Source organism: Onychomys torridus, chromosome 3 (genome assembly GCF_903995425.1).
Source record: "Onychomys torridus chromosome 3, mOncTor1.1, whole genome shotgun sequence".
Lineage (NCBI taxonomy): Eukaryota > Metazoa > Chordata > Mammalia > Rodentia > Cricetidae > Onychomys > Onychomys torridus.
Window position 1 is genome coordinate 105,474,895 of NC_050445.1, and position 26,106 is coordinate 105,501,000.

At 51.9% G+C, this 26,106-nt stretch overlaps 1 protein-coding gene across 2 annotated transcripts in view; it reads left to right on the forward strand.

The window, feature by feature from the left end:
- Window positions 1–1,397: 1,397 nt before the first annotated feature.
- Window positions 1,398–26,106, forward strand: part of Cand2 (cullin associated and neddylation dissociated 2 (putative)) — a 29,168-nt gene continuing 4,459 nt past the window's right edge. The window contains exons 1-12 of one of the 2 annotated variants that reach the window (XM_036182073.1): window positions 1,398–1,505; window positions 7,762–7,905; window positions 8,547–8,701; window positions 9,698–9,821; window positions 11,630–11,895; window positions 13,629–13,734; window positions 13,906–14,048; window positions 16,761–17,053; window positions 18,397–18,538; window positions 18,883–20,385; window positions 22,748–22,843; window positions 25,095–25,264. In XM_036182073.1, the coding sequence (XP_036037966.1) occupies window positions 1,438–1,505; window positions 7,762–7,905; window positions 8,547–8,701; window positions 9,698–9,821; window positions 11,630–11,895; window positions 13,629–13,734; window positions 13,906–14,048; window positions 16,761–17,053; window positions 18,397–18,538; window positions 18,883–20,385; window positions 22,748–22,843; window positions 25,095–25,264 (3,210 nt within the window). In that variant the 5' untranslated portion in view covers window positions 1,398–1,437. Of the gene's footprint in view, window positions 1,506–1,541; window positions 2,606–7,761; window positions 7,906–8,546; window positions 8,702–9,697; window positions 9,822–11,629; window positions 11,896–13,628; window positions 13,735–13,905; window positions 14,049–16,760; window positions 17,054–18,396; window positions 18,539–18,882; window positions 20,386–22,747; window positions 22,844–25,094; window positions 25,265–26,106 lie in introns of those variants that run through there. The other variant, XM_036182075.1, reaches the window with a different exon arrangement.

Below are 26,106 nucleotides of genomic sequence, written 5' to 3' on the forward strand. Positions count from 1 at the left end.
TCTGGCGCCCTCTTCTGGCCTGCAGACATATGTGCAGACAGAATGCTGTAAATAATAAATAAAATTTAAAAAAGATAAAAGTTTCTTGCTGGGTGGTGGTGCACACCTCTAATCCCAGCACTCCAGAGGCAGAGACAGATGGATATCAGTGAGTTCAGGCCAGTCTGGTCTACAGAGTGAGTTTCAGGACAGCAATGACTACACAGAGAAACCCTGTCTTGAAAAACAAAACAAAAATGATAAATAAAAGGAATATATTGGGCCAGGCAGTGGTGGCACATGCCTTTAATCCTAGCACTCAGGAGGCAGAGCCAGGCACATCTCTGGGAGTTCAAGGCCAGCCTGGGCTACAAAGTAAATTCCAAAACAGGCTCCAAAGCTACACAGGGAAATTCTGTCTCAAAAAAAAACAAAAAAGGCAGGCAGTGGTGGCACACACCTTTAATCTCAGCACTTGGGAGGCAGAGCCAGGAGGATCTCTGAGTTTGAGGCCAGCCTGGGCTACCAAGTGAGTTCCAGGAAAGGCACAAAGCCACACAGAGAAACCCTGTTTCAAAAAACAAAAAAGAAAAAACAGAAAAAAAAAAAAGCATATTGGGCTGTGACTAAAAATAACCAAGAGAGGTTGTGTGACTCTCCCAAGGCCACCAAGCCAGGAAGCAGCCTACAGAGATTTAAAGCCAAGCTTCCTGTTCAGTATTAAGAGTCTTCCTAAAGATCTACAAACACACATACTCTCTCTCTCCCTCTCTCTCTCTCTCTCTCTCTCTCTCTCTCTCTCTCTCTCCTAATTGGGGAAAACTGTTCCCCAATTCAGGGAACTTCAGGGAAGGGCTGTTGCCCAAGGCTTTAGGAACCTGAGGTCAATCCTGACTCTACTGCATATTCACTGACTGTGTGGCCTTGCCAATTTCCTTTGGTTCCCAGGGCACAATTAAACTATTGTAAAATGAAAAAACTCACACCCTCCTCGTGAGGCTGGCTCTGGACAGGCCACCATGGGGACTCAGAAGTCCAGCCAGGGGTGCTTAGGCTTGCTTGACTAGCTTTGCTTAAGAGCTCCTGTTTCCTGAATGATTGATTGTAGATGAGAAAGTTGAGGCTCAGAGAAGCGATGCCTAGTGGAACCTGGGACTGCCATCCCCCGTCCATGCATGCATGCATGCATGCCATTGAGTAAGGTCAAAGTTTCACAAGGCAGAACTAGGAGAGGGGTGGTCAGTGCTCGATGGTGAGTTCCCTGTCTCTGAAGTGTGCACGTCCATGCTGAGCAGAGCTCCCTAAGAGAAGAGGCCAGGTCCTGCAGTCCAGCCCTTCCCAGGACAGGAGGGGTAAGGGTGACCAAAGGGGCGTGGCTGAGGGGAAGGGGCGTGGCTGAGGAGAGGGGAGGCCGCTCCGCCATATTCATTCCCGCCCGCGGACCGCGGTGCAGTCAGCATGAGTACCGCTGCTTTCCACATCTCCAGCCTGCTGGAGAAGATGACGTCCAGCGACAAGGACTTCAGGTGCGCCCTGCGGCGGCCCGGGGCTCCTTTTCAGGGGTCTCAGCCCGTTCTGGCCGCTCCCCGACTCTCTGCAGACCCCCGCGGGTGCCCCCGGCCTCTTCGCCTGGGCCTGCCTGGGCCTGCTGCCCTGCTGCAACAGCCCCGCCCCCAACCTCTTCCCGCCTTTGCCGAGCTGGGCCCTCAGGCCCCCTACAATGGGGCCCCCAGGCCCTCCAATGAAGTTCCCATCCGCCTCTCCTTGGGATCCCAGTGCTGACCTCCTTTGACCCGCACTGAAACAGGCCTCCTTTTCCCCCCCCCCCCCTACCCCGCGCCACCTCCATCCTAGGGCTATCCCTTTCTGATACCCGAACTTCTACCCCGTCTCTAGGTTACCCCATCGTCCCAGCCTGTACCCCTGCCGGGTCTCCTAACCCGAACTTTTCTTGCTTTCATCTTTTTCTTGTCATCCTCTCCCTCTTCTCTCTGGCCCATTACCATCCCATCCTTCTCATTCCCTCCTCTCCCGAGATATTCGGTTAAGCATGGTTTAGAGGCAGGAAGCAAAGGTTGGGGTGAGGGCCTTGTCTCTCCTCCATTCTCTTTCTCCTGTCCTTCTCTCCGAGCATTCCAGAAACAGCGGAACAGAGCCGCCAGGAAGGATGGGAACACCTGGTGCAGCCCTATCTTGCAGAGAAAACAGGCTCAGCGACAAAAAGGGGTTGGCCTATGATCCTATAGCCAGTTCTGTACCTTCAAGTTGATAGGACACTGTGCCTACTGAGTCTTCTGTCACTTTTACAAACAGGGAAACTGAGGTTTGGGGGTACGAAGGGCCTGGGTACAATGCCAAAGGTAGGACCAAGCAGAGGTGGAGGTCTTAGTGATGTCCTGAATCTAGCTAGCCTGGAGGGGCCTGAACCCTGCTCACGTGGTCTGACCCCTCCTTTGTCCTGTAAATCTGTTCCTCAAAATCTCTTTGCAGCCCCAAGCCCCATGGTGGCTTTGGACCCTTAGCCCTGGCTTCAGATCTTGGCAGCCATAACTTACTGGCTCTATAAGTGATGGGCAAATTACTCCACCCTCTGAACGTTAGCTACTGTTTATGGTTTTGGTACCAGGTAAGTGCTTTGTGAATGGTTGCCCGTATGATTCTGCACACTCTCTCCGGACCCTGACTAAGCACCTCATCTTCACTGCCGGTTCCCGCTGAGTTGTTACCGGAATGCCTCTGCCTCCATGCAGGACCAGGCACATTTACCTGTGTTTCTGCCGTGCTACCCTGGGTCTCTTGTGGTTGGTTGTCTCTGCAGGGAGACAGGGTAGGTCCTGTGGAGTGTTCTTTAGTTCCCTCCTTCCTGTTCTCCAGAGGCCTGGAGGGGGCTTTGGTTTACATGCCCTGCCAGAGCTGAGGGACCTTCTCCTGGGCCTCTGAATCAGGGAGTTGGCCCTTTCAGCCTGTCCCTGCCAGCAGCCTTGAGGACACTTAAAACCACTCTGAGCATATGAGAATAGTGTCTATTTTTAAAAGTCTGAATACCAGGAGGCTGAGTCCCCTGGCCAGCTGTCCAGGCACCATGTGGCCCAGTGTCCCAATGGTGCTGCCTCTCGGATTTCAGGAGACCATGGCCTGTGGTTCCCAGAGGGGAGTGACTGACTGCTGTTCCAGGCAAGGGACAGGAAGCCTAGGTTCCCAGTTTTGTTGGGGCTCAGACTCTGACAGGGAAAACCAGGGGCTCAAGAGATTAGGCAGGAATTTCTGAATATTTTTGTGGTAACACAGTTCTGTTTGAGGAGGCAGGAGATCCATCTCACACTGTTCTCTGATGCCCTCTCCAAGCCTGCTTGTCTCGGGTTGACCTATTAAAACTCTCAAGGAAAGCCCAGCGGTGGTGGCGCACGCCTTTAATCCCAACACTTGGGAGGAAGAGGCAGGTGGATCTCTGTGAGTTCGAGGCCAACCTGGTCTACAGAGGGAGTCCCAGAACAGCCAAGACTACACAGAGAAACCCTGCCTCAAAAGAATAATAAATAAATAATTCAATAATTAAAATAAAACCCTCAAGGATGCTGTGGGAGAGGGGCAAAGAAAATTTCCAGAATTAAGGAGGCAGCTGGCTAAAATTTACCCCACTGATAGAGGCAAGACAAGGATGTTTACTTACAGTCCCACTCTATTTTGGAGCCCTAGCCTATCAAATTATCACCACCACCCTGGCACTGGCGTTTCCTCTGAGAGTGATGTCTACAGAACTCAGGTGTCTGAAATGCTGAGGCTTATTTGTGAATGTTGATTTCTGGGTTCGGGTTTCCACAAGGCTGTTTGGCTCTAAGGTCTGTTGAGCACGAACTCCCTCTCGCCTTCTCTCGACTCCTTTGTCAGGCCTGGTTTTTGCTAAGCTTGGAGTGTCAGAGGTGAACATGCTGGGTGCCAAGCATGTGTATGCACACATATGTATGCACAGGTGTATGTGTGTGAGGGGGTATGTATGTATGTGTGTACATGTGTGGGAGTATATGTATTTGCACGCACGTGTGTGTGTGTGTGTGTGTGTGTGTGTGTGTGTGTATGTGGGGGGTAGAGTGAGTGTGTATGTGTGTATGTGGGGGGGTAGAGTGAGTGTGTGTTTGTGTGTATGTGTGTGTGTATGTGGAAGGGTAGAGTGAGTGTGTGTGTATGTGGGGGGGTAGAGTGTGTGTATGTGGGGGGTAGAGTGAGTGTGTGGGGGGGTAGAGTGAGTGTGGGGGGGTAGAGTGAGTGTGTGTGTGTGTGTATGTGTGTGTGGGGTAGAGTGAGTGTGTATGTGTGTGTGTGTATGTGGGAGGGTAGAGTGAGTGTATGTGTATGTGGGGGGTAGAGTGTGTGTGTGTCTATGTGGGGGGTAGAGTGTGTGTGTGTGTATGTGGGGGGTAGAGTGTGTGTGTGTATGTGGGGGGTAGAGTGAGTGTGTGTGTGGGAGGGTAGAGAGTGTGTGTGTGGAGGGGGGTAGAGTGAGTTTGTGTGTGTGTGTATGTGGGGGGGGTAGAGTGAGTGTGTATATGTGGGAGGGTAGAGTGGGTGTGTGTGTGTGTGTGTGTATGTGGGGGGGGTAGAGTGAGTTTGTGTGTGTGTGTATGTGTGTGGGGGGGGTAGAGTGAGTGTGTGTGTGTGTATGTGGGAGGGTAGAGTGAGTGTGGGGGTAGAGTGAGTGTGTGTGTGTATGTGGGAGGGTAGAGTGTGTGTGTGTGTGTGTGTGTGTGTGGGAGGGTAGAGTGAGTGTGTGGGAGGGTAGAGTGAGTGTGGGGGGGGTAGAGTGTGTGTGTGTGTGTGTGTGTGTGTGTGTGTGTGGTGGTCTATGAAGTGCTCTCTCACATTCATTGCTGTACAGCAGAGAAGTGCTGTGGTGGAGGGGTGCAAAGTCCTGACGTGACCTGTCTAGGGAAGCTGTGATGCTTAGGTGTGTGCTCATCTGCACATCGCATTGATCAGGATTGTCCCTGAGACAGAAATGTTTGAGTTAAACTCCTTTTGATTTTTTTGTTGTTGTTGTTTTGTTATTGTATCTCCCCCACCCCCCCCCCACCCCCAAAGCTGAGGACCGAACCCAGGGCCTTGCATTTACTAGGCAAGTGCTCTACCACTGAGCTAAATCCCCAACCCTCTTGAGTTAAACTCTTGATGGGTGTGCTAGTTTCTGTCAGGTTGACACAAACTAAAGTTATCTGAGAAGAGAGGATGTCTCTATAAGATTGGCCTGTAGATGAGACTGGTAGATTTTCTTAGTGATTGATGGGGGAGGGCCCAGACCACTGTGAGTGATGCCAACCCTGGGCAGGTGGTCCTGGGGTGTATAAGAAACTAGGCTAAAAGAACCATGGGTTGCAAGCCAGTGGGCAGCGTTCCTCCATGGCCTCTCTAGGCATGGTGCAGCACACCTTTAAACTGCCATGGCCTCTGTCTCAGTTCCTGCTTCCAGGTTCCTGCCTTGAGTTCTTGACCTGACTTTCTTCGATGATGGACTGCATGAGCTGAAACTCTTTTCTCCCCAAGTTGCTTTTGGCCATGGTCTTTATCATGGCAATGGAAACCCTAACTGAGGCAGTGATGAATAGGGGTTTGACTAGCACACTCCCTGGTCCCATCCTGTGCCTCCTAGAACATATTCTCAGGATTGCCAGGCCCATGTGGGCCCCATCCTTCAGAAATTCAGAAAGGCCCAAACGCAAACATCCTTTACCTTGAAGTGCCTGGGTGGTGGATGGGACAGCAACAGAGCCTTCCTCTCCTTCAGCTCAGCTTCCTGCCTTCTCTCAGCAGCTTCAGGCTGATCGAGCTGTTAAAATTAAGAAATGGTGGCATGGACAGGGTCCCTCCAGGCTCTGTGGGTTGCCATGACATCAAATAGCAGCTCTGGACTGGGGGCCCACTCCACTCGTAACAGATTTTACCCTGGGAGGCTGGCCAGGAAACAGGCTTTCTCTGGATGCCTCTTTATTATAGCATCTCTTCCATGGGTCTCCACTCAGGTGCCAGCAGGTGCCAGCAGGCATGGCGGCCTGGGGGAATGGCTGCCCTGGAGAAAGGGCACTTGTCATCTGCAGTTTCTGCATTGGGTAGACACCCAGTCGGACTGAGATCTTCTTTGAGGAGTTAGAAGTCACTTTCATGGTGTTCAGATGTTGATGAGTAATTCAACCTGGGGAAAATAGGTCTGCAGCCTGGACACAGCTAAGGGCAGCCAGTTGAGTCCCTTGCCCTGCCCTCTACCTTTCAGCAGGAATGATGTCCTGTGAGACCCCTTCAGTCCCCATTCTTTGTTGCTTTCTGACTTGAACACCCATTGCAAGCCAAATGATCAGGACAGAGCAGCAGGCCTGTTTTTTGTTTTTTGTTTTATGATCGTAGGACCCTGGGGGTGGGTGAAGCCCTTCGCTCTGGTCCTATGGCTTAGGAATGTTTGGCTCAGCTGTTGGCTCTCATCTCCAAAATATCAAAATATTGCCAGTTGCCCATGCGTGTGGCTTTTAAAGTGTTTGTGACTCGACAGGCATAATGGCCTATGACTTTAATTCTAGCACTTGGGAGGCAGAGGCAGGGGGATTTCTATGACTTTTGAGTCTAGCCTAGTTTACAGAGTGAGTTCCAGGCCAGCCAGGGTTACCCTGTGAAACTTGTCTCAAACAAACAAAAAAACCCAAACAGACAAAAAAGCAGGTTTGTGACCCTGAACGTCACTAGGAACTTGGAAATACACGTTCTTAGCCTAGAGCCCTCACATGTGGGCTAAGAGGCTGGGGTGGGGCTTGCCATGATGAACAAATCCTTTGGATGAGGGGCTCAGATTCAGATGCTTGCTAAGGGCAGGGTGTCTGAACAGGGTTCATCTCTGCTGTAGACAGATGGTGCTTCTTTTCCACACCTGACTTTACCATGAAATTGTCTATCGCATACTCAGACATTCAAGAACTACCTATTACTATGAGATGTGAATGATGTATGCCATTTACTGGGTGTGTATTGTGGACTCCACAACCCTGTAATTAGAGCCCAAGTCTAATTCTTTGTTTTGTTTTGTTTTTTGAGACAAGGTTTCTCTGTGTATCCCTGGCTGTCTTGCTAGTCTCTATGTAGACCAGTCTGGCTTCAAACCCGGAGGTCTGCCTGCCTCTGTCTCCTGAGTGCTTAGATTAAAGGTGTGCACGCCGGGTGGTGGTGACACACACAACTTTAATCCCAGCACTTGGGAGGCAGAGCCAGGTGGATTTCTGTGAGTTCGAGGCCAGCCTGGTCTACAAGTGAGATCCAGGACAGGCACCAAAACTACACAGAGAAACCCTGTCTTGAAAAACCAAAAAAAAAAAAAAAAAAGGAAGCTTGAACACTAAATGCCAGCAACCTATGACAAAAATAATGTCAGTTTCAAGGATAAAGGTGTGCCGCTGCCCAGCCAGCCAGTGTTGTTAAACACTGAGCCACCTTCAGCCGCCTCATCCCCATTTTTTTATACAGGTAAACTAAAGCTGAGAGAAGACAAGTGACTTGCCCAAGTTGCCATTTTTGCAGTGGCCGTGGCGGGAGCCCTCACCAGACCACGGGCTTTAAGCCCATCCTCTTGTCTCAGTCTCCCACTCTGGTAGTTGGTCTGCTTGAGGTGATGCAGCCATGCCCATAGCCCTGGCCACCCACATGCCTTTAACTCTTGCACTGAGCTTCTCTCCTGGGGAGCTCTAATACGCCAATCTGCCAGGCCCGGGAGCTGCAGAGCAGCCCTCTTTCTCCCCTCCCCACCCTCACCAGGTTCATGGCCACCAGTGACCTGATGACAGAGCTGCAGAAAGAGTCCATCCAGCTGGATGAGGACAGCGAGCGCAAGGTGGTCAGGACGTTGCTGCGGCTCCTGGAGGACAGGAGCGGGGAGGTGCAGAACCTGGCTGTCAAGTGGTGAGTGGACTGGAGGTGGCTGGGGGAGGGCCGCTGCCCCTAGGATGCAGCCTGTGACAACCATCAGGCAGTTTGGGGCCAAAACGGTAGGGTCACACGCCTAGCTAGCATTCCTCAGAGGTAAACTCTGCACCAAGAGTTCAACTCTAAATTATGTGGGAGGTTATCCAGGAAACAGAAAGGCAAGTAGAGAGGGCAGGAGGAGGGTGAAAGCCTGCAGAGGCGGTTCTGTGGCTCTGCAGGTTCCCAGGTGACCATCTGCTACCAGGCTTTGAGAAATGAGGCTCCAGATCTCAGGTTGATGACCAGCATCAGCAAGTGAAAACCAGTTAGACATACATTGGAAGGCCCTACTTAGACCTTCTGGGGTGTCCCAACAGTCTGTGTTTAATAATTCCCTAGCTGATATGACACCAGCTCAGGAGTGAAAAACATTGCTTTGGACACACAGAGCCACAGGGTGAGATGCAAACCATAGGCTTGGGATGCACCGCTTTCCTAGCAAGAAAGGGTCCTCTATTGAACTGAGGTCTTTTCCTCAGCATGTGTGCCCCCACAAGCTTGAGAGGCCCAAAGCAGGCAGCAGGATTTAAGGCATGCCTGGAGCTTTTGGGCCCTTCTCCCTTCCTCCTCTGCTTCAGCCTGGGTCCCTTGGTGGGCAAAGTGAAGGAGTACCAAGTGGAGACCATTGTGGACACCCTCTGTGCCAACATGCGGTCAGACAAAGAGCAGCTCCGGGACATCGCTGGCATTGGCCTGAAGACAATCCTCTCTGAGCTGTCTCCTGCTGCCCCAGGTACCCAGCCTTAGTGCTCCTACTCAGCCCAGCTATGCTTCAAATACTGGGGCCCACCCTATGATCATGGTGTGCCTCCTGCGTGCCTCCATTTCTCTTCAGTGAGTGCTAATGCCCGTATTAAATATCTTTATTAAGTAGTGGCCCATGCCTTTAATCCCAGCACTCTGGAGTAGAGGCCGTGGACCAGTAGGAGTTTGAGGTCAGCCTGATCTACATAGTTCCAGGACAGCCAGGGCTAAATAGTGAGACCTTGTCTCAAAATAGAAAAAGAAAGAAAGAGGGAGGGAGGGCTCAGTGAAGTAAAAGGACCTACTTGGGGTCCTTCCATGGTAAGGAATTCAGAGCCTTCCGTTGAAATTCGTGACTGCCTGTTTGTTAGGAATGCTTCCAGTCACAAGTCAAGAGCACAGACTTGCGGTAGCTTCAAGACTTGTCATGATCTCTCTGGAGGGATGGCCACTGCTCCTCTCCTCCTTCTTCTTCCCCCTTTCCTCTTTCTTCCTCCTCTTCCTCTTCCTCCTTTTCCCTGGTAGTAGTGCTAGAAGTCAAATGCAGGGCTTGTGTGTGCTGGGTCCAGCCGCTCCCATTCTTGTAGCTGTGGTTCTGGGATTAGACGCACAGGGTCTCATTCTTCATCCATGTGCTTTCTCCTGTGTGTGTAAGAAAAGACCCATTTTCCCAATCCATACTAACCCACTGGCCACTGCCAGCTGAAAGGGGTTGGGAAAAGAAGTGTTTAACTTGTCCCCTCCCTGGTAGAAGTGTGTGAGCCAGCCAGCAGCTCAACCATCAGTTTGTCAGCTCCCCTAGCCGACTCTGTAGTTGTTCCTTAAGACTTGGGTCCACCTTGGACCACTGAAGCCCAGGCTTTCCTAGAACACTGACTCCTGGGGGAATGTGGGTTCAGAAATACAACCAGAATACAAGCAGGCCAGCGTTGGAGGCTGCCCGTCCAGTCCAAAGCCTTACCCTGCCCTCGTGTGCCCCGCACAGGCTCAGGGCTGGCTATCAATGTGTGCCGCAAGATCACAGGCCAGCTCACCAGTGCCATCGCCCAGCAGGAGGACGTGGCTGTGCAGCTGGAAGCCCTGGACATCCTCTCCGACATGCTGAGCAGGTGAGCCATGCCACTTTGGGCAAGAAAGGAGGAGACAGGCAAGACTGTGATGAGTGGCCTACATGCAATAATGTCACACTATGGAACTGGCTCTGGGCGGTCCTTGGCTCCAAGGTCACACAGTCAGTAAACCTCCCATGGCTTATGCATTTGCTCTGGGGGCAGGAAAAACCAGTGTTAGCCTAGCGGTGGGCCTGCTTTGCTCCTGGGGAAGAATTGACAGGCAAGTGGCCAACTGAATATAATAGGTGAGTGGTTAGGTCAGGTGCAGGGCCCAAGCTCAAAAGGCCCTAGCTCAGCTTCTGGAGGGCTCCTTACAGGAGCTGAGGCTTCAGGGGTCTAAGCAGATCTGAGGGCATCACAGAGAGCAGAAGCAGGAGAGGATTGTGAAAGGTTTTGGGTTTGGGGCTCAAGGGAACCCCAGATTATCTTTTTGATTAAGAGTAGAAGGGCTGGGTGTGGTGGCATGGAATCAGTGGCATATGATCATGACCTAAGTAAGCAGTCTCTGCTCTAACAGACTTGAGCCCAGGGCTCCTGCATGGAGAGCTGATTGTGGAAGCCAGTATGCAGTGATGAGGCTAGAGGGCCGGGCGGGATCCCCAAGGACACACCTCCACCTTCCTTGCTCTTTCCTTCTGTAATCTGGACAGGCAAACTGGAGAGGAGCGTCTTTGTTTTTATATTTGTGGTGGGATTGAACCCAGGGTTTTACCCATACTGGGGAAGAACTCGACCACTGAGATACTGCTCTAGCCCCTGTTACTTTTTATTTTTAAGACTCCGTCTCTCAGAGTTGCTCAGGCAGGCCTTGAACTCACTCTGTAGCCCAGACTGGCCTTAAACCTGTAATCCTTCTGCCTCAGCCTTCCCAGCAAGTGAGATTATAGGCCTATGGCCCTAGGCCTGGCTTGGCTTCCATGGGTTGTCTGAAAGAGGTATACACCACAGGATCTGAAGTGGGCAGACTAGAGAATGGCTCTGTAGGCTTTAGAAACCAAGAGATAGAGGATTGGGGTAGGGGAGCTTCAGGAGCAGGTGGGTGCGGTAGGAGGTGATGGGTTCCATTTGGGCATATTGAGTTTGTGGTTCTTGAAAGGCACCCCTCAATCATGAGCTCCGTAAGGCCAAAGTCTGCCTTATGGCCCGACTTCCACTTCCAGCATAGACCCTTTCACACAGTAGATGAATAATAGGTAAAGACTGCAGCAGGGTGATCTGAGCTGGATATAGGACAGCGAGGTCATGGAGGGCAGCAGAGCAGGAAGAGAAAAGGCCCCAGGTCATTGTGGGATCCAACTCACCCAGAGCTGGTTTGCCTGTGGAGGACAAACTGGTCACACAGAGCCAGGTTCTGCCTATGGAGAAACTATCTGAGGGTTGCCTCTTGCCTTGAGTTCAGAGCCCAGCTTCTCCGGAGGACACTGGGGAGCCATGGCAGGACTACTGAGCAGGGAAGTGACCAAATGTCTGTTAGAATTTATACCACTGCAGTCGCAGGAAGGAGGGTAGATTCTGGGATAGGTATTGAGGCAAACCTCAGGCTCCTGAGAATTTGGAACATCCTCACTAGAGCCCCCATACCCACCACACTCCTCCCTGTGCTGAGAGACTGGACTTCTGGGCTCAGGTCTTGGACTTTTACTGTTGACTACACAAGCCTTCTTCACAAGGCAGTCTCTTTCCTGTAGTAAACCCTTAAGTCACTCCTCACGTTGGAGGGGTACCTTGTCGCTTTCCCAGGGTCTTTGATGGGGTGCAGCTCCAGTGGCCTGCCTGCCCTGACACTCCCTCTGTCCTGTCCCCAGGCTGGGCGCCCCACTGGGCGCCTTCCATGCAAGCCTGCTGCAGTGTCTGCTGCCCCAGCTGAGCAGCCCACGCCTGGCGGTCCGCAAGCGTGCCGTTGTGGCACTCGGTCACCTGGCAGCCTCCTGCAGCACCGACCTCTTCGTGGAGCTCGCTGATCACCTGGTGGACCGTCTGCCTGGCCCACGTGCGCCCGCCAGCCCTGCAGCCATTCGTACCCTGATCCAGTGTTTGGGCAGCGTGGGCCGCCAGGCTGGCCATCGCCTGGGTGAGGGGCCAGGGCCGATGTTCTGACTGGGGCCTGGTGGGCGGGGACAGAACCCTAGCAGGAGCACAAGTCAGTTTTCCTTTTCCGGGTCTTATGCCGCTGTGGCCTCCTGGCGGTGACTTCTGTTGAGGCTCAGAGACAGTCCTCCAAGTCATGATATCAAACCCTTATATAGAATGTGTTTGAGCCTTCTGCTCTGACAGGCACACCCTAACATGTGAGCCAGGTTTGGAATCTTGAAGCTTTCGTTGAGAATACTAGATCTACAGTTAGCCACAGTGTTTCAAGTGTATGCCAGCACACACTGTGAGCCCACATCACAGTCAAAACACTCAGCGTCCCCACCATCCCCCCATTTCCACCCTTGCCTCTGCCTTACCTCAGCAGCCACCTCAAGCTTTATCAGGTCAGATGTTAGCCACAGACACCTTAGGCAGGTGGTGCAAATTAGAACAAGACAACGTGAGTAGAGCTACCACCAGTCAGCCCCTCTTAACTCCTGGCCCTCACCAGAGGGGCCTCAGCAGCAGCTGCTCCTGGCTACCCTCAGGAGATTGATCTGGGGATGGGCTGGATAGGCTTAGACTAGGGCTCATGCTTAGTTGGACTGATACCGAGGCTCCAAGGACCCCAAAAGTCTATAAAGGAGTTTCTAGGGAGCTAGAGATGGCTCAGTGGTCAAGTATGTTTGCTGCTCAGTCATGAGGACCAGAGTTCATGTTCCATCACTGGCATCAGACTGCTAATAATGCCTGTAATTCTAGCTCCAACCGATCTGATGCTCTTATTTGGCCTCTGAAGGCAACAGATGTGTGCGCACATATACATTTAGAAGTGATGTTTAGGGATCTCCAGCTTAGCATGTTTCTTCTTGCACTGTGGGGAGGTTATGGCTGGAAGAGGGCTAGTGTAGCCTCTAAAGCAGTGAGTGGTTTTTTTTTTTTTTAAAGATTTATTTATTTATTATATGTATACAGCATGAATGACTGCAGGCCAGAAGAGAGCACCAGATCTCATTACAGATGGTTGTGAGCCACCATGTGGTTGCTGGGAATTGAACTCAGGACCTCTGGAAGAGCAGTCGGTGCTCTTAACCTCGAACCATCTCTCCAGCCCCCTTTTTTTTTTTGAGCTGAGGCTCGAACCCAGGGCCTTGCACTTGATAAGCAAGCACTCTACCACTGAGCTAAATCCCCAACCCAAGCAGTGGTTCTTAACATGTGGTTCGAGACCATTGGAAAACGCAGATATTTACATTACGATTCATAATTGTAGCAAAATTACAGTTATGAAGTAGCAGCAAAAATAGTTGTATGGTTGGGAGTCACCCCAACATGAGGAACGGAGTGTCTTAAGGGGCCACTGCTCTAAAGCCTGGGGAACAGGCAGAGCCCCCTCCCGTCCTCCTGTCACTCCAGAGTAGGGATAGGGCACAGCCCTGACAGCGACCCGACTGCACGTCCTACTCGGTGTGCCTGATCTGGGCAGGGACGGAGCTCAGCTCTGCCTGAGTCACTGCTCATCGGTCCCCACGCCGTGATGATAAGTAGACTCAGGAAGTCTTGTGAGCAGCACACAGCCCCGTGGTGGTACACAGGTAGCAACCAGGCTAGACCCCAGTCAGCTTGCATCCGAAGCCTCTAAGTTGAATTTGCCCTGCAAGGTCAGATTGGCTGAGGCTGTGGGCTAGTAACTGAGGGAACTGGCTACTTCATTGACCCTTGGCTCTGCAGGGGCCCACCTGGCTCGCCTGGTACCCTTGGTGGAAGAGTTCTGCAACCTGGATGACGATGAGCTCAGAGAGTCCTGCCTGCAGGCCTTCGAGGCCTTCCTAAGGAAGTAAGTGCGGCTGTTGCACTAGACGCCAGGCAGGGGAGCTCTTGGGGAGTTGGTAGGGATGTGGGGACAGGATGCCAGCCTCAAAACAGTCAATCTCGGCACCTCTTTTTGGAACCCACCCTTGCTCTGCCATGCTGGGTTCCAGTGAGGCCTCCCCTCCTTGTCCCTCAGGTGCCCCAAGGAGATGGACCCTCATGTACCTAATGTGACCAACCTCTGCCTCCGGTACATGAAGCATGACCCCAACTACAGTCATGACAGTGATGAGGACGAAGAGCAGATGGAGACCGAGGACAGTGAATTCAGTGAGCAAGGTGATTGTGAGAGAGAGCAGGGCACAGCAGCCAAAGCAGGGGCTGTACCAGGCCTGGCTGGCTGGCTGCTGCTCCTCTAGCTGTGAGGTGTTTAAGTGCCTGCACAGTTAAACAAACGGGATCAGAAATACTTGGGAAAGACATTTGTCTGTACTCAGCATGTAGACAGATGGCTGGCGCTAGGACATTTATATTTTACCAGGTATTACAGATATTTAGAGGTGACTTAAAGCTGGGAGTGGAGTGTGTAGGGTATGTGTGACTGCCCTCAGATGCTGGTATCCAGGCTCCCATAGGTCCCAAGGGACAACTCTAATCATCACTTCTCTGTCATCCACTCATAGTGTTCTGAGCTCTTACCTCATGTTCCTCATAGTGACCCTAAAAACATAGGGGTGATCATCCTCATATTTCAGACAGGGAAACCAAGGAAACACCAAGTGACCTAGCCAGGACATGGGCCAGCTCTGACAAACTCTGCAAGCTACCTTTTTGTTTGTTTGTTTGTTTTGTTTTGTTTTTGTTTTTTTGAGACAGGGTTTCTCTGTGTAGTTTTGCACCTTCCCTGGAACTTGCTTTGTAGACCAGGCTGGCCTCGAACTCAGAGATCCGCCTGCCTCTGCCTCCCGAGTGCTGGGATTAAATGCGTGGGCCACCACCTTCTGGCTAAATGAGATATTCTTTTTTTTTTTTCCCCCCCGAGCTGAGGATCAAACCCAGGGCCTTGCACTTGCTAGGCAAGAGCTGTACCATTGAACTAAATCCCCAACCCTCTTTTTTTTTTTTTTAAAGATTTATTTATTTATTCTATATACAGAAGAGGGATCCAGATCCCATTACAGATGGTTGTGAGCCACCATGTGGTTGCTGGGAATTGAACTCAGGACCTCTGGAAGAGCATTCGGTGCTCTTAACCTCTGAGCCATCTCTCCAGCCCTGCAAGCTACCATTTTTATAAATGGTTTTTGGGATGATGCTTTTAGCCCAGCGCCAAAGCTAGAGGTAGAATGGTGGGCACTTGGAGGGGCAAAGTCCAGGTGGGGGCTCAGTGGCCTCTTCCCTCTGGGCCTGAGGTCCTGTCCATCACTTGGATTTCCTAAAGGCAGTGTAAAGATGGAGAGTAGGGACTTAGGGCCTTGTAGGATGTTGAAAAAAAATCAGACAGGCATACTGGAGCCTTGAATGCTGAGCCAGGAATTGGCCATTTTCTTGCTGGTAGCAGAGGGCTAGGAATATTTTTTGAGAGGTGGCACATGGTCCATTAAAGGAGCTGTCTGCTGAGCTGACCACTGGACACGCCCTTAGTTCCTCCACAGTTCTTTGCTGTGTGAGCCTTAGTTGTCAACAGAGCTAGGATAAAGAGGTGCTCCTTGTCACCTCTGATCCTCCGTTCTCTACTAGTGACATGGGTACATGGATGGGATCTGTCTTAGGGTTTTTATTGCTGGGAAGAGACACCATGGCCACGGCAACTCTTTTTTTTTTTTTTTTTTTTCTTTTGGTTTTTTGAGACAGAGTTTCTCTGTGTAGCTTTTGGATCCTACCCTAGAACTCACTCTGTAGACCAGGCTGGCCTTGAACTCACAGAGATCCATCTGCCTCTGCCCCCCGAGTGTTAGGATTAAAGGCATGCGTCACTGCCACCCGGCATCACAGCAACTCTTATAAAGAAAACATTTAATTGGGGTGACTCACTTACAGTTTGAGAGATTCAGTCCATTATCATCAGGATGGGGAGCAGCTGAGAGTCATACATCTTGCAGGCAACAGGAAGTCAACTGACTGTCACATTGAGGAAAGCTGGAGAAAAAGAGACCTCAAAGCCCGCCCCGGTGACATGCTTCCTCCAGCAAGGCCACCTGTCAGTAGTGCCACTCTCTTGGGGGCCGTTTTCTTTCAAACCACCACAGGCTTGAATCTCTGCTCTGCAGTTTCCCTAACTGTTTCCTGAGGAGACCTCTCACCATCTCCAAGCCCTGGTCTTGACGTCTGTAAAATGAGGCCATTAGCTCCTTTATTCTAGTTGAGTTGTGATCTGCTGACTCTCAGGCCTATAGAGTAGAGGCTGCACATACCCATTCTTTCTTGGGTGTTTGTCTAGATTGAACACCTTTGAGATCAGGGCCTTAGATTGACCAGGACTAGGTTAGCACCAAGACCAAGGGAGGCCACCTTTCTCTTTGCAAATGGCCAGACCCGAAGCCAGAGAATGGGCCTGAGCCTCAGAAAGCTGTGTCTCCACTGCAGACTTGAGTCCATGTCAATCTTTTTTGGAAGAGGACAGTGTCTCACTAAGTATTCCAGACTGGCCTTGAACTCATGATCCTCCCACCTCACCTCTCAAATGCTGGGATTACAGGCCTGAGTCAGCATGCCGGCTGGCACCTTCCTTCCTCGATGTAGTCAGACAAGGAGCTGGAGGCAGGCAGGGCTGTGGCTGAAGTGTAGATATTTGTACATTGGGTCAAGCCACTTCTTGTCCCTAGGTCCCAGTTCTGTTCTCTGCGGTGGGAAATGATCCTTGCCCCACGGGAGAGATTGTGGATCCAGGGGCAGGATGCCATCTGAGCACACCACAGGTGTTCACTGGGTGGTGGCATTCCCAGTAGGCTGTGAATACTGATCTTCAGAAGGTAAAGCCCAGGGTAGGACTTCCACTGTCCTCTTCCCTGAGCTGAGGATCACGGCTCTTCGTGTCTTGCTCTTCCCCAGAGAGTGAGGATGAGTACAGTGATGATGACGACATGAGCTGGAAGGTGCGCCGAGCAGCAGCCAAGTGCATGGCAGCCCTGATCAGCTCACGTCCGGACCTCTTGCCCGACTTCCACTGTACTCTGGCGCCAGTGCTCATCCGCCGCTTCAAGGAACGGGAGGAGAACGTCAAGGCAGACATCTTCGGGGCTTACATCAAGTTGCTGCGACACACACGGCCCCCTAAGGGATGGCTAGAGGCCGTGGAGGAGCCCACCCAGACTGGCAGCAACCTCAATATGCTGCGGGCACAGGTGGGCCGTGTCCTTTCCTACTCTCCCTCCGTCCATTCCTCCTCCCACCCCCATCTCTTCACTGGCTGAGGGATGTGGCATGAGCCCTCTCTGTGCACAGCCTGCCCGTTCAGATGGAGTCCTGCCTCATCCTTGTTCTGTGTGGTGCAGGCCTGGGACACATGGGCAGCCACACAAGAAGGCTTCCAGGAGCGTGAAGGGCTTTGTTTCATTCCAAGAGTAAGCAGCTGCAGGAAGCGGGTGGTAGAGTTTGCTTCACTTTAAAAAAGTTCTTCTGGCTGCCGGGTGGGGAGTGGATTGTGACCAGACAAGAGTCATGGCTGGGGACCAACAGGAGGACATTGCAACTGTGTCCAGGGGACAAGAGATGGTGCCTTCGGCTCAGTGGAAGCAGAGAGATTGAATGGTCATGCAGGCCTGAGAAGTGGGTTTTAGATTGAACCATTGGATCTTGCTGATGATGGGTTGCTTGTGTCTGGGATAGGCAGGGATTAGTTGATCTCTTGGCCTCCTGGGATAGAGGACACTGAGGAGGAGGGGACATCTGCATCTCTGTACATTTATGGTTGAGGACCTCATTAGCTTACAGTAGTGAATTTTCTGTTAATATAATAAAATGTAGAGGCTGGGTTCCTGCTAAGAAGAGCCTTATTGAACTCAGGTTTGAAACAATCCAAAAAACATGGTCCCTGCCATGATATGGATTGCCCTAGCTGTGTGACATCTTTGTAGATAGCATGAATATACAAAAGGAAGACATCCCATAATAAAACAGGAAGCCAGAATGATGAGACGAAGCTCTTATTTTATAATCAATGTGTCCAGTCGAACTAGTTCATCCTTTTTAGTGACTTCCTGATATTGCCACCTTTTAAAGTTCCCCCTCTTCCTAGTAACCCCACCATACTGGAGGACCAAGCTTCCAACCTGTGAGTGCTTATGGCCACAAACTTCATCCAGACTGTAGCGGATGCCTAGGTTGAGCCATAGGTAGTCCGAAAATGTGCAGGCTGGATCAGAGACACAGGTCAGGGTGGTACTGGCGCCGCAGGTTCAGGAATGTATGGGGAGTGTATCTAGGTAAAGAAGAGAAGGGGCTATATGCTGAAGACAGCTAGCTAGGCCTCTGCTTCCCCTTCATAGAGACAGGTGACAGCCAGGCTGCTGTATCACCCTGAGCCAGTTCCTTGTCTGCATTTATGAGACGGAGGCAACCATCACTCTATTGCAGAGTCTGAATCAGGTGACTGGTAGAGGCTGGTGGACACTGAGGTGTCCTGTCTGTTGGGCTCCTCCCTGGGGAGGCCTCCTGGCTGGTTCCTGAGCTCCCCATCTGCCCACAGGTACCCCTAGTGATAAAGGCCCTGCAGCGGCAACTTAAGGATCGGAATGTTCGCACCCGCCAGGGCTGCTTCTACCTCCTCACCGAGCTGGCAGGCGTCCTCCCTGGCAGCCTGGCAGAGCACATGCCAGTGCTGGTATCAGGTAGGCTGGGCTATCTACTCTTGGGCCTCTTCCAGAATGCAGACCCCTACCCTCTATTGAGCCCTCAATCACTGAGAGCCCAGGCATTATTTCTGGGCAGGGCCCTGTGTGATGATGGCCTTTGGAGGTTCCCCTCTGACCATAGGGAGAACAAGGCTGCTTCCAAGCCTACTTTGTGGCTCCTAGTGAGTTCTGGCCTTGTTTCTGTCAGCTCTGGTGGCCTCTAGAGAGACTTCTGTCTGGGAGCTTTGGATGCTTGGTTTCAGTGCAGATGCCTTCCTTGGTCATTACATCCCCAGACTGAGCCAGGCTGAAGGGCCCCTAACCTTGGTTCTCACCCACAGGCATTGTCTTTTCACTGGCTGACCACTCTAGTTCCTCCACCATTCGGATGGATGCCCTGGCCTTCCTGCAGGGGCTTCTGGGTACAGAGCCAGCTGAGGCCTTCCACCCACACCTGCCCACCCTCCTACCGCCTGTGATGTCCTGTGTGGCTGACCCTTTCTACAAGGTGGCAGCTGAGGCCTTACTGGTGCTCCAGGAGTTGGTGAGGACCCTGTGGCCACTGGCTAGTCCTCGGCTGCTGGACCCTGAGCCATACGTTGGAGAGATGTCCACAGCTACCTTGGCACGGCTCCGCGCTACTGACCTAGACCAGGAGGTGAAGGAACGGGCCATCTCTTGTGTGGGCCACCTTGTAGGTCACCTTGGTGACCGGCTTGGGGATGACCTGGAGCCCACACTTATGCTTCTCTTGGACCGCCTACGGAATGAGATCACCCGGTTGCCTGCTGTCAAGGCACTGACCCTGGTGGCCATGTCCCCATTGCAACTTGACCTGCAGCCCATCCTGGCCGAGGCACTGCCTATCCTGGCTTCATTTCTGCGCAAAAATCAGCGGGCACTGCGGCTGGCCACGCTAGCTGCCCTGGATGCTCTGGCTCAGAGTCAAGGCCTTGGCCTGCCTCCACCTGCTGTGCGGGCTGTGCTGGCTGAGCTGCCTGCTCTGGTCAGTGAGAACGATATGCATGTGGCCCAGCTGGCTGTCGACTTCCTTGCCACTGTGACTCAGGCCCAGCCCACCTCTCTGGTGGAAGTCAGCGGGCCTGTTCTGGAGGAGCTGCTGCGGTTGCTGCATTCACCCTTGCTGCCTGCTGGGGTGCTGGCAGCCACTGAAGGCTTCCTACAGGCGCTGGTGGGAACCCGCCCTCCATGTGTGGAGTACGCTGAGCTCATTAGCCTGCTCACTGCACCTGTCTATAACCAGGCTGAGGATGAAGGACCCGGCCTGCACAAACAGGTGTTCCACTCACTGGCCCGGTGTGTGGCTGCCCTCTCAGCTGCCTGTCCCCAGGAGGCGGCCGGCACTGCCAGCCGCCTGGTCTGTGATGCCAGGTCGCCCCACTCAAGCACAGGGGTCAAAGTCTTGGCATTCCTGTCACTGGCTGAGGTGGGCCAGGTGGCTGGGCCAGGCCCCCAGAGAGAGCTGAAGACCGTGCTTCTGGAAGCCTTGGGATCTCCCAGTGAGGACGTGAGGGCTGCAGCCGCATATGCCCTGGGCCGTGTGGGTGCTGGCAACCTGCCTGACTTCCTGCCCTTCCTGCTGGCACAGATTGAGGCCGAGCCCCGGCGACAGTACCTGCTGCTGCATTCACTCAGGGAGGCCCTGGGGGCCGCCCAGCCTGACAACCTGAAGCCCTATGTCGAGGATGTCTGGGCACTACTCTTTCAGCGCTGTGAGAACCCTGAGGAAGGCACTCGGTGTGTGGTGGCTGAGTGCATCGGGAAGCTAGTGTTTGTGAACCCTCCCTTCCTCCTGCCTCGATTCCGGAAACAGCTTGCCGCAGGTAAGGGCACAGTGGCCCAAGTTGGCCCAGCACAAGGTGGGCACTTGGTCCCCAAGCATCTACATAACTCATGCAAATCACTGGAGATGAGAGTCACGTGTATGTTAATCAAGGAAGATAAGCAAGATAGAAACATGCTTCCCAAATGTACAGGCTTCCTCCTGCATGGTCTCTGGAATAGAGGGACAAGGTCTTGTCTTTTGTTTTGTTTTTCTTCAAGATTTATTTTATGTGTGTAGGTGATTAATCTGCATATATGTATGTGAATATACATGCAGTGCCCTCAGAGGCCAAAAAAAGGGCATCAGATGCCCTGGAACTGGGGTTATAGACAGCTGTGAACTGCCATGTCGGTGCTTGGAAACAAACTCCAGGTTCTCTGCAAGAAGGGCCAGTGCTTTTAACTGCTGAGCCATCTCCAGCCCAAGGTTTTTTGATAGGCCCCTACCTCAAACAGACCTCTCACCCAAGGGGTCTGCATCATAGATTCAACTCACCTGGATCAAAAATATCCCAAGAAAATATTGTGTCTATACTGAACATGTGCAAAATTTTCTTGGTTTTATTTCTTTTAAAATGACATTGGGGTGTGTGTGCATGCACACACATTGCCATGGCATGCATAGAGAGGTCACGGGACAACTTATGGGAGTCAGTTCTCTCCTGTCATGTGGATCTCAAGGATTGAACTCAGGTCACCAGGCTTGGTAAAAAGTGCCTTTATAGCAAGAGCCATCTTGAAAGCCCCTTTTCCCTAGACAGTGTAGATTAACTACTGTTGACATGTTTAATGTCAGCATTGAAGGACGTGGGAGGGTGTGCCTAAGTTCTGTGTAGCCACCATGCTGTTTTGTGGAAGGAGCTTGGTGTCCTTGGGCTTAGTCTCCAGAGAGATCCTGGATCCTGTCCTCTGAAGATACTAAGGGGTAAATTTAAAGCTTCATGATGGCATTAGGAACATGGGGTTATAAATCTATAACTCTATATAACTAGGAATATATCCTAGCTACTTGGGAGGCTGAGGCAGAATTATGACTTCAAAGCCTACCTGCTTATGGAAGTTGGAGGCCTTCTGTGCAATTTAGTGAGACTTGGACTCAGAAGAAATGAGGGGCTGGGGCCGTAGCTGTGGTACGGTAGAGTGGTAGTGTTTGCTGGTGATGCTTGAGGCCCTGGGTGCCATTCCTAGCGACTCACACAAAAAAGTGAAGTAGAGTGGAATGGCACTCAGGAGGCAGACGCAGGGGATCTCTGAAATATAGGCCAGCCTGGTCTACATATTGAGTTCAGGGCTACATAGAGAGACCCTATCTGTAAAGTCACCATCGTCATCAAAATGGAACCATTGATGTCATTTCACAATCCCTGCTGTGACAGGAGCTGCAGTAGTCACTTTCCTCACTGCTGTGGCAAAATACGTAATGGAACTGGCTTTTGAGAGGGTCCCATCTAGAGGGCAGTCTGTCAGCCACGGATGTCAGCCACGGCGTGAGGGCCGTGGCCTCGGAGCTTGCAGCGTGGCTAGATCACATCTGATGGGTCAGGAAATCAGGCAGGCGGGTTTCAAAGTCAAGTGTAACCATCAAGGCTTGCTGTCAGCCTACTTCTGCCAGCTGGCCCCGGTCCCAAAGATCACACCAGTCTGCAGCTGGGGACCAAGCTGGAGGTGGGTGAGCCATGCCCTGGCAATACCCTCCGTCCTTAGCGATCTGTGTGAGCCCTTCATTTCTCCAGCTCCTTTAAAGTCAGCAACAAAGTGAAATAAAGTGAGACCTTCATGGCATCATGCTTGGGGGCTGGAGTGCTGTGGGCATCCTATTGGCCTCCACCCTGACAAAAGCTCCTCAGGCTTCTGCTGTGTGGCCTTAAATGTGAGCTTGGCCTCTCTGAGTCCTTCTTTCCTGTGTGAAACACAGACCAATAGTCCTTCATAATTCTGTTTGGTTTTGGACAGGGACTGACTTTGTAGCCTTTGTAGCTGACCTTGAACTCCTGAAGATACTCCTGGGTCTTTTATATAACAGGTCAGCACTACCACGTCAGCTTCATTATTTTAATAAACATTGCATTATTACGTGAGTTCGAATGGAGAGGCTATCTGGAAAATGCAGTGTAGTCTCAGCTGGAGGCACGACTTTCCCAGGTCCTAGTGCCGCGTTTGCACCTGCAGGGTGGTGTCAAGACCCACCCACCACTCTCTAGCCGCAGGAGGAAGACCTGGGCAGAATGAGGGCCCCACAGGATGTAATGCCATGGACTTCCTGGAGGAGGTTGTTTCTCAAGTAGGGAGAGGGCACTATGTTTGGCTCCCGCAGGCCTGCAGGTTGGCCCCTGCCCCACACTGTCGCCTCTCCTCTTGCAGGTAAGCCATACACCCGGAGCACGGTCATCACTGCAGTCAAGTTCCTCATCTCGGACCAGCCCCACCCCATCGACCCCCTCCTGAAGAGCTACATTGGTATGTGTCCCCAGTCCCTGTCTTGGCTGAAGCTGCTACCCCTCCCCCTGGGTCTGGAGTTTGGTAGGATGTCTTACAAATTAGCCAAGGGTGGTAGAGACTCCAAAGCAACTCTCTGATAGGCAGCAGGGCAGACTCTTGAGTGAGGAGACCTGCCTTCAGACCCTTTTGTCACCACCAAGGCTCTGGTCGGCCTAGCATGCCCCTTCTTACAGATGAACCTTGTCAAATGGGTATGAGAAGTTTCTGGAAAAGGTTTTCTTGGAAACAGCTTTGGGGTGGGAAGTGCTCTCTAAATGCACAGGCTCTGAGGATGAAAAATGAGCCTGAGCTGGTGAGCCCCATGTGAACAAGTCTGAGGGTGCCTGTGCTGGAGGAGCCGTGGTGGGGTCGGCCAGGCCCTCCCTCAGAACCTCCTGCAGGACCAGACGTCTTACCTTCCAAGCGCAGCACCTGCATCTTCTCGGGGCCCAGCTGACTCTCAGCCCTCCTCACTCAGTAGGCAGCCCCATGGAATGTAGAGGGAGCCTTGGCTGTGAAGATGGACTCGTGTGGGCAGGCCATTTCAATCTCAGCTATAAAATAGGGTGCTGACCCACATGCCAGGGCACTGGGGCAGACCAGAGGGCCAGTGGCATGACCACTTATGAGTAGAGAATGTATCTTGTCTCAGTCACCTCATGGCCTGACCTGGATGGCGCACCAGATTTCCAGCCTTGAGCTGCTGTGGTTGCATATCCAGGGGCCCACCAGTGGTGTCTCTGTTGTTGTTGTTTTTTGTTATTGTTGTTTTGTTTTGTTTTTTGAGACAGGGTTTTTCTGGGTAGCTTTTGGAGCTTGTCCTGTAGACCATGTTGGCCTCAAACTCACAGAGATTAAAGGTGTATGCTAAGATTAAGAGTGTATGCCGCCACTACCACCTGGCTTTCTGTTTTGCCTTATTGTGGTTTGGTGTGTGTGTGTGGGTGTGTGGGTGTGGGTGTGTGTTTCATATTTATTTGTTTTATGTGTATTAGTGTTTCACTTGTACATGTCTATGTACCATGTGTGTGCCTGGTGCCTGTGGAGATCGGAAGAGGGCATTGGATCCCCTGGAACTAAAGTTATGGATGATTGTGAGCTACCACATGGGTGCTGGGAACCAAACTCAGGCTGGTTTATTTTACACACTGAATCTGTATAACCCATGCTGGACTCAAACTCATTATATAATAGCTGAGGATGACCTTGAACTCCTGATCTTGCCTTTATCTCCCAAGTACTCGGATTACAGGCATGTTCCACTACCTTTAGCATGTTTGATCCTCAGTTTTTGAGCTCCCTGAGTTGGATACCATGTGATGCCCTTGGATAAAAAACTCATCAGTTAATTTTCATAGCTCCAGCCTAGTAAAGGACATTGGTCCCATTTTATAAATGAGGAAACTGAGTCTCAAGAAAGGGTTCAGACTTGTCATATTCCTAGGCTGTGTTCTTACAGAAGCAGGACCTGAGGAACTAGCATAGCATCATGGGAAGGGCCCCAGGTCCCAGTGTTACTGAGTCCTGCTCTGCTGGAAGACAGCAGTTCTTCCCAGTGGGGTACATCAGGGGTCACATGACAGCAGCATGCCCAGTGGCTGGTGATTTTCACTCGGGTCACATGGCCGCAGTGGAGATGTCAGGTTTCTGTACTCTTATTTTTTTGGATGAGGATGCAGCTCAGTGGTAGCACGTGTGCTTATCGTATGCAAAGGCCCTGGGTTCCATCCTTGACATTAGGATGGATAATAAAACGTGGTCCAAATTCCCAAATTAAACTTCCCCAAAAGGCCTGCTCAGAGGAGCTGTGGAGTCCTCTAAGCTCCTGAAGCCATGTCAGCTTAGCACTTCAGACCCCGTCCTCTAGGTGGCGCTCACCCATCACCCTGCACTCAAGAGGCTCAGGCAGGAAGATCACAGAACTGGAGCTGTGCTTCAATAAGGACCTGTCTCAAGACAAAACAGCCCTTCTGTGCCAGCCCTCAGCCCTGTGCTTCAAGCTGCTATCATGTCTTATTCCTAAAAACCCTGCTAAGAGGACAAGGCTCCCCAAATCCACAGTTAGTCGGAAGCCAAGCATTCTAATGTGGACTGTGAGGGTGGTTGTGTCTGGCTTAGGTAGATGTTCAGGATGTGTTGCCCTTCAGCCTGCACAGCTCTCAGTGCCTAGGTCACCAAGGTACAGGTGGCTTTGTGTCCTGCTTCCACATCCTTCTTTGTCCCTCTGCAGCAGAGTTCATGGAAAGCCTACAGGACCCAGACCTGAATGTGCGCCGGGCCACACTCACTTTCTTCAACTCAGCTGTGCACAATAAACCATCATTGGTCCGGGACCTGTTGGATGACATCCTACCCCTCCTCTACCAGGAGACCAAGATCCGCCGGGACCTCATCCGAGAGGTACAGGGCAGCATGGGCACCCCTTGTTAGCTGTCCCCTTGAGTCTCCTGAGCCTCGCTAGCAAGGCTCTTTGAGGACTAGGATGAAGCCCACACAGGCACCAGGGCCACTTGGCCCCAGGCATGCCATGCCCCTCCACTCCCCAGCTGTGACCCAGACAGGGCAACCCAGTGCCCCCTGAGCTTCAGTCTCTCTTGGAGCTAAGTGAGGACAACCACCATGCCTGTCCCACAGGAATGTGCCCTAAGCACTTGGGGCAGCTCTGGTGCTTAGTGGCACATGTTCAGTGTGAGCATCCTCATCCCCAAATGTACTGCCATTGTGACCTCCTATGTGACAGGTCCTAGTTAAAATGCAGGCACCCTACAAACACTATTATCCGAGACTGCCTACAGGCATATGAAGAAGGGACTTCCTAGACATAAATGGATTCTGTATTTAGACTTGGTTCCCTTCTGCAAGATGTCTCTTTGAATGTGCAAATGTTCTAAAATCCACAATCCAACAAACTCAAACTCCGGAACCTCAAGTCTCAAGCATGTAGGATTACTGGGTTGTAATGTTGTAATGGTTGTAATGTTGTCACTCTGCCAGAGTCTCAAGTTCCAGGACTCAGACAGCTACACTGTACTTGGCTTCTGCCAATGTGGTGCTCTGCTCGGCCTCCAGGAGAAGGGGTTATGAGGACTGGACTGGTGGAGAGAGCTAAAGGGGTAGAGGGTTGAGGTGACTGACAGCCAAGTCGTCCCATAGCCCCTCGTGGAGGGCTGAGAAGGAAGCATTGCTCTTGAGAGGGGTTGGAGACGTTTTCTAAAAGGGCGTTTCAGTTGGGTTTTAAGACA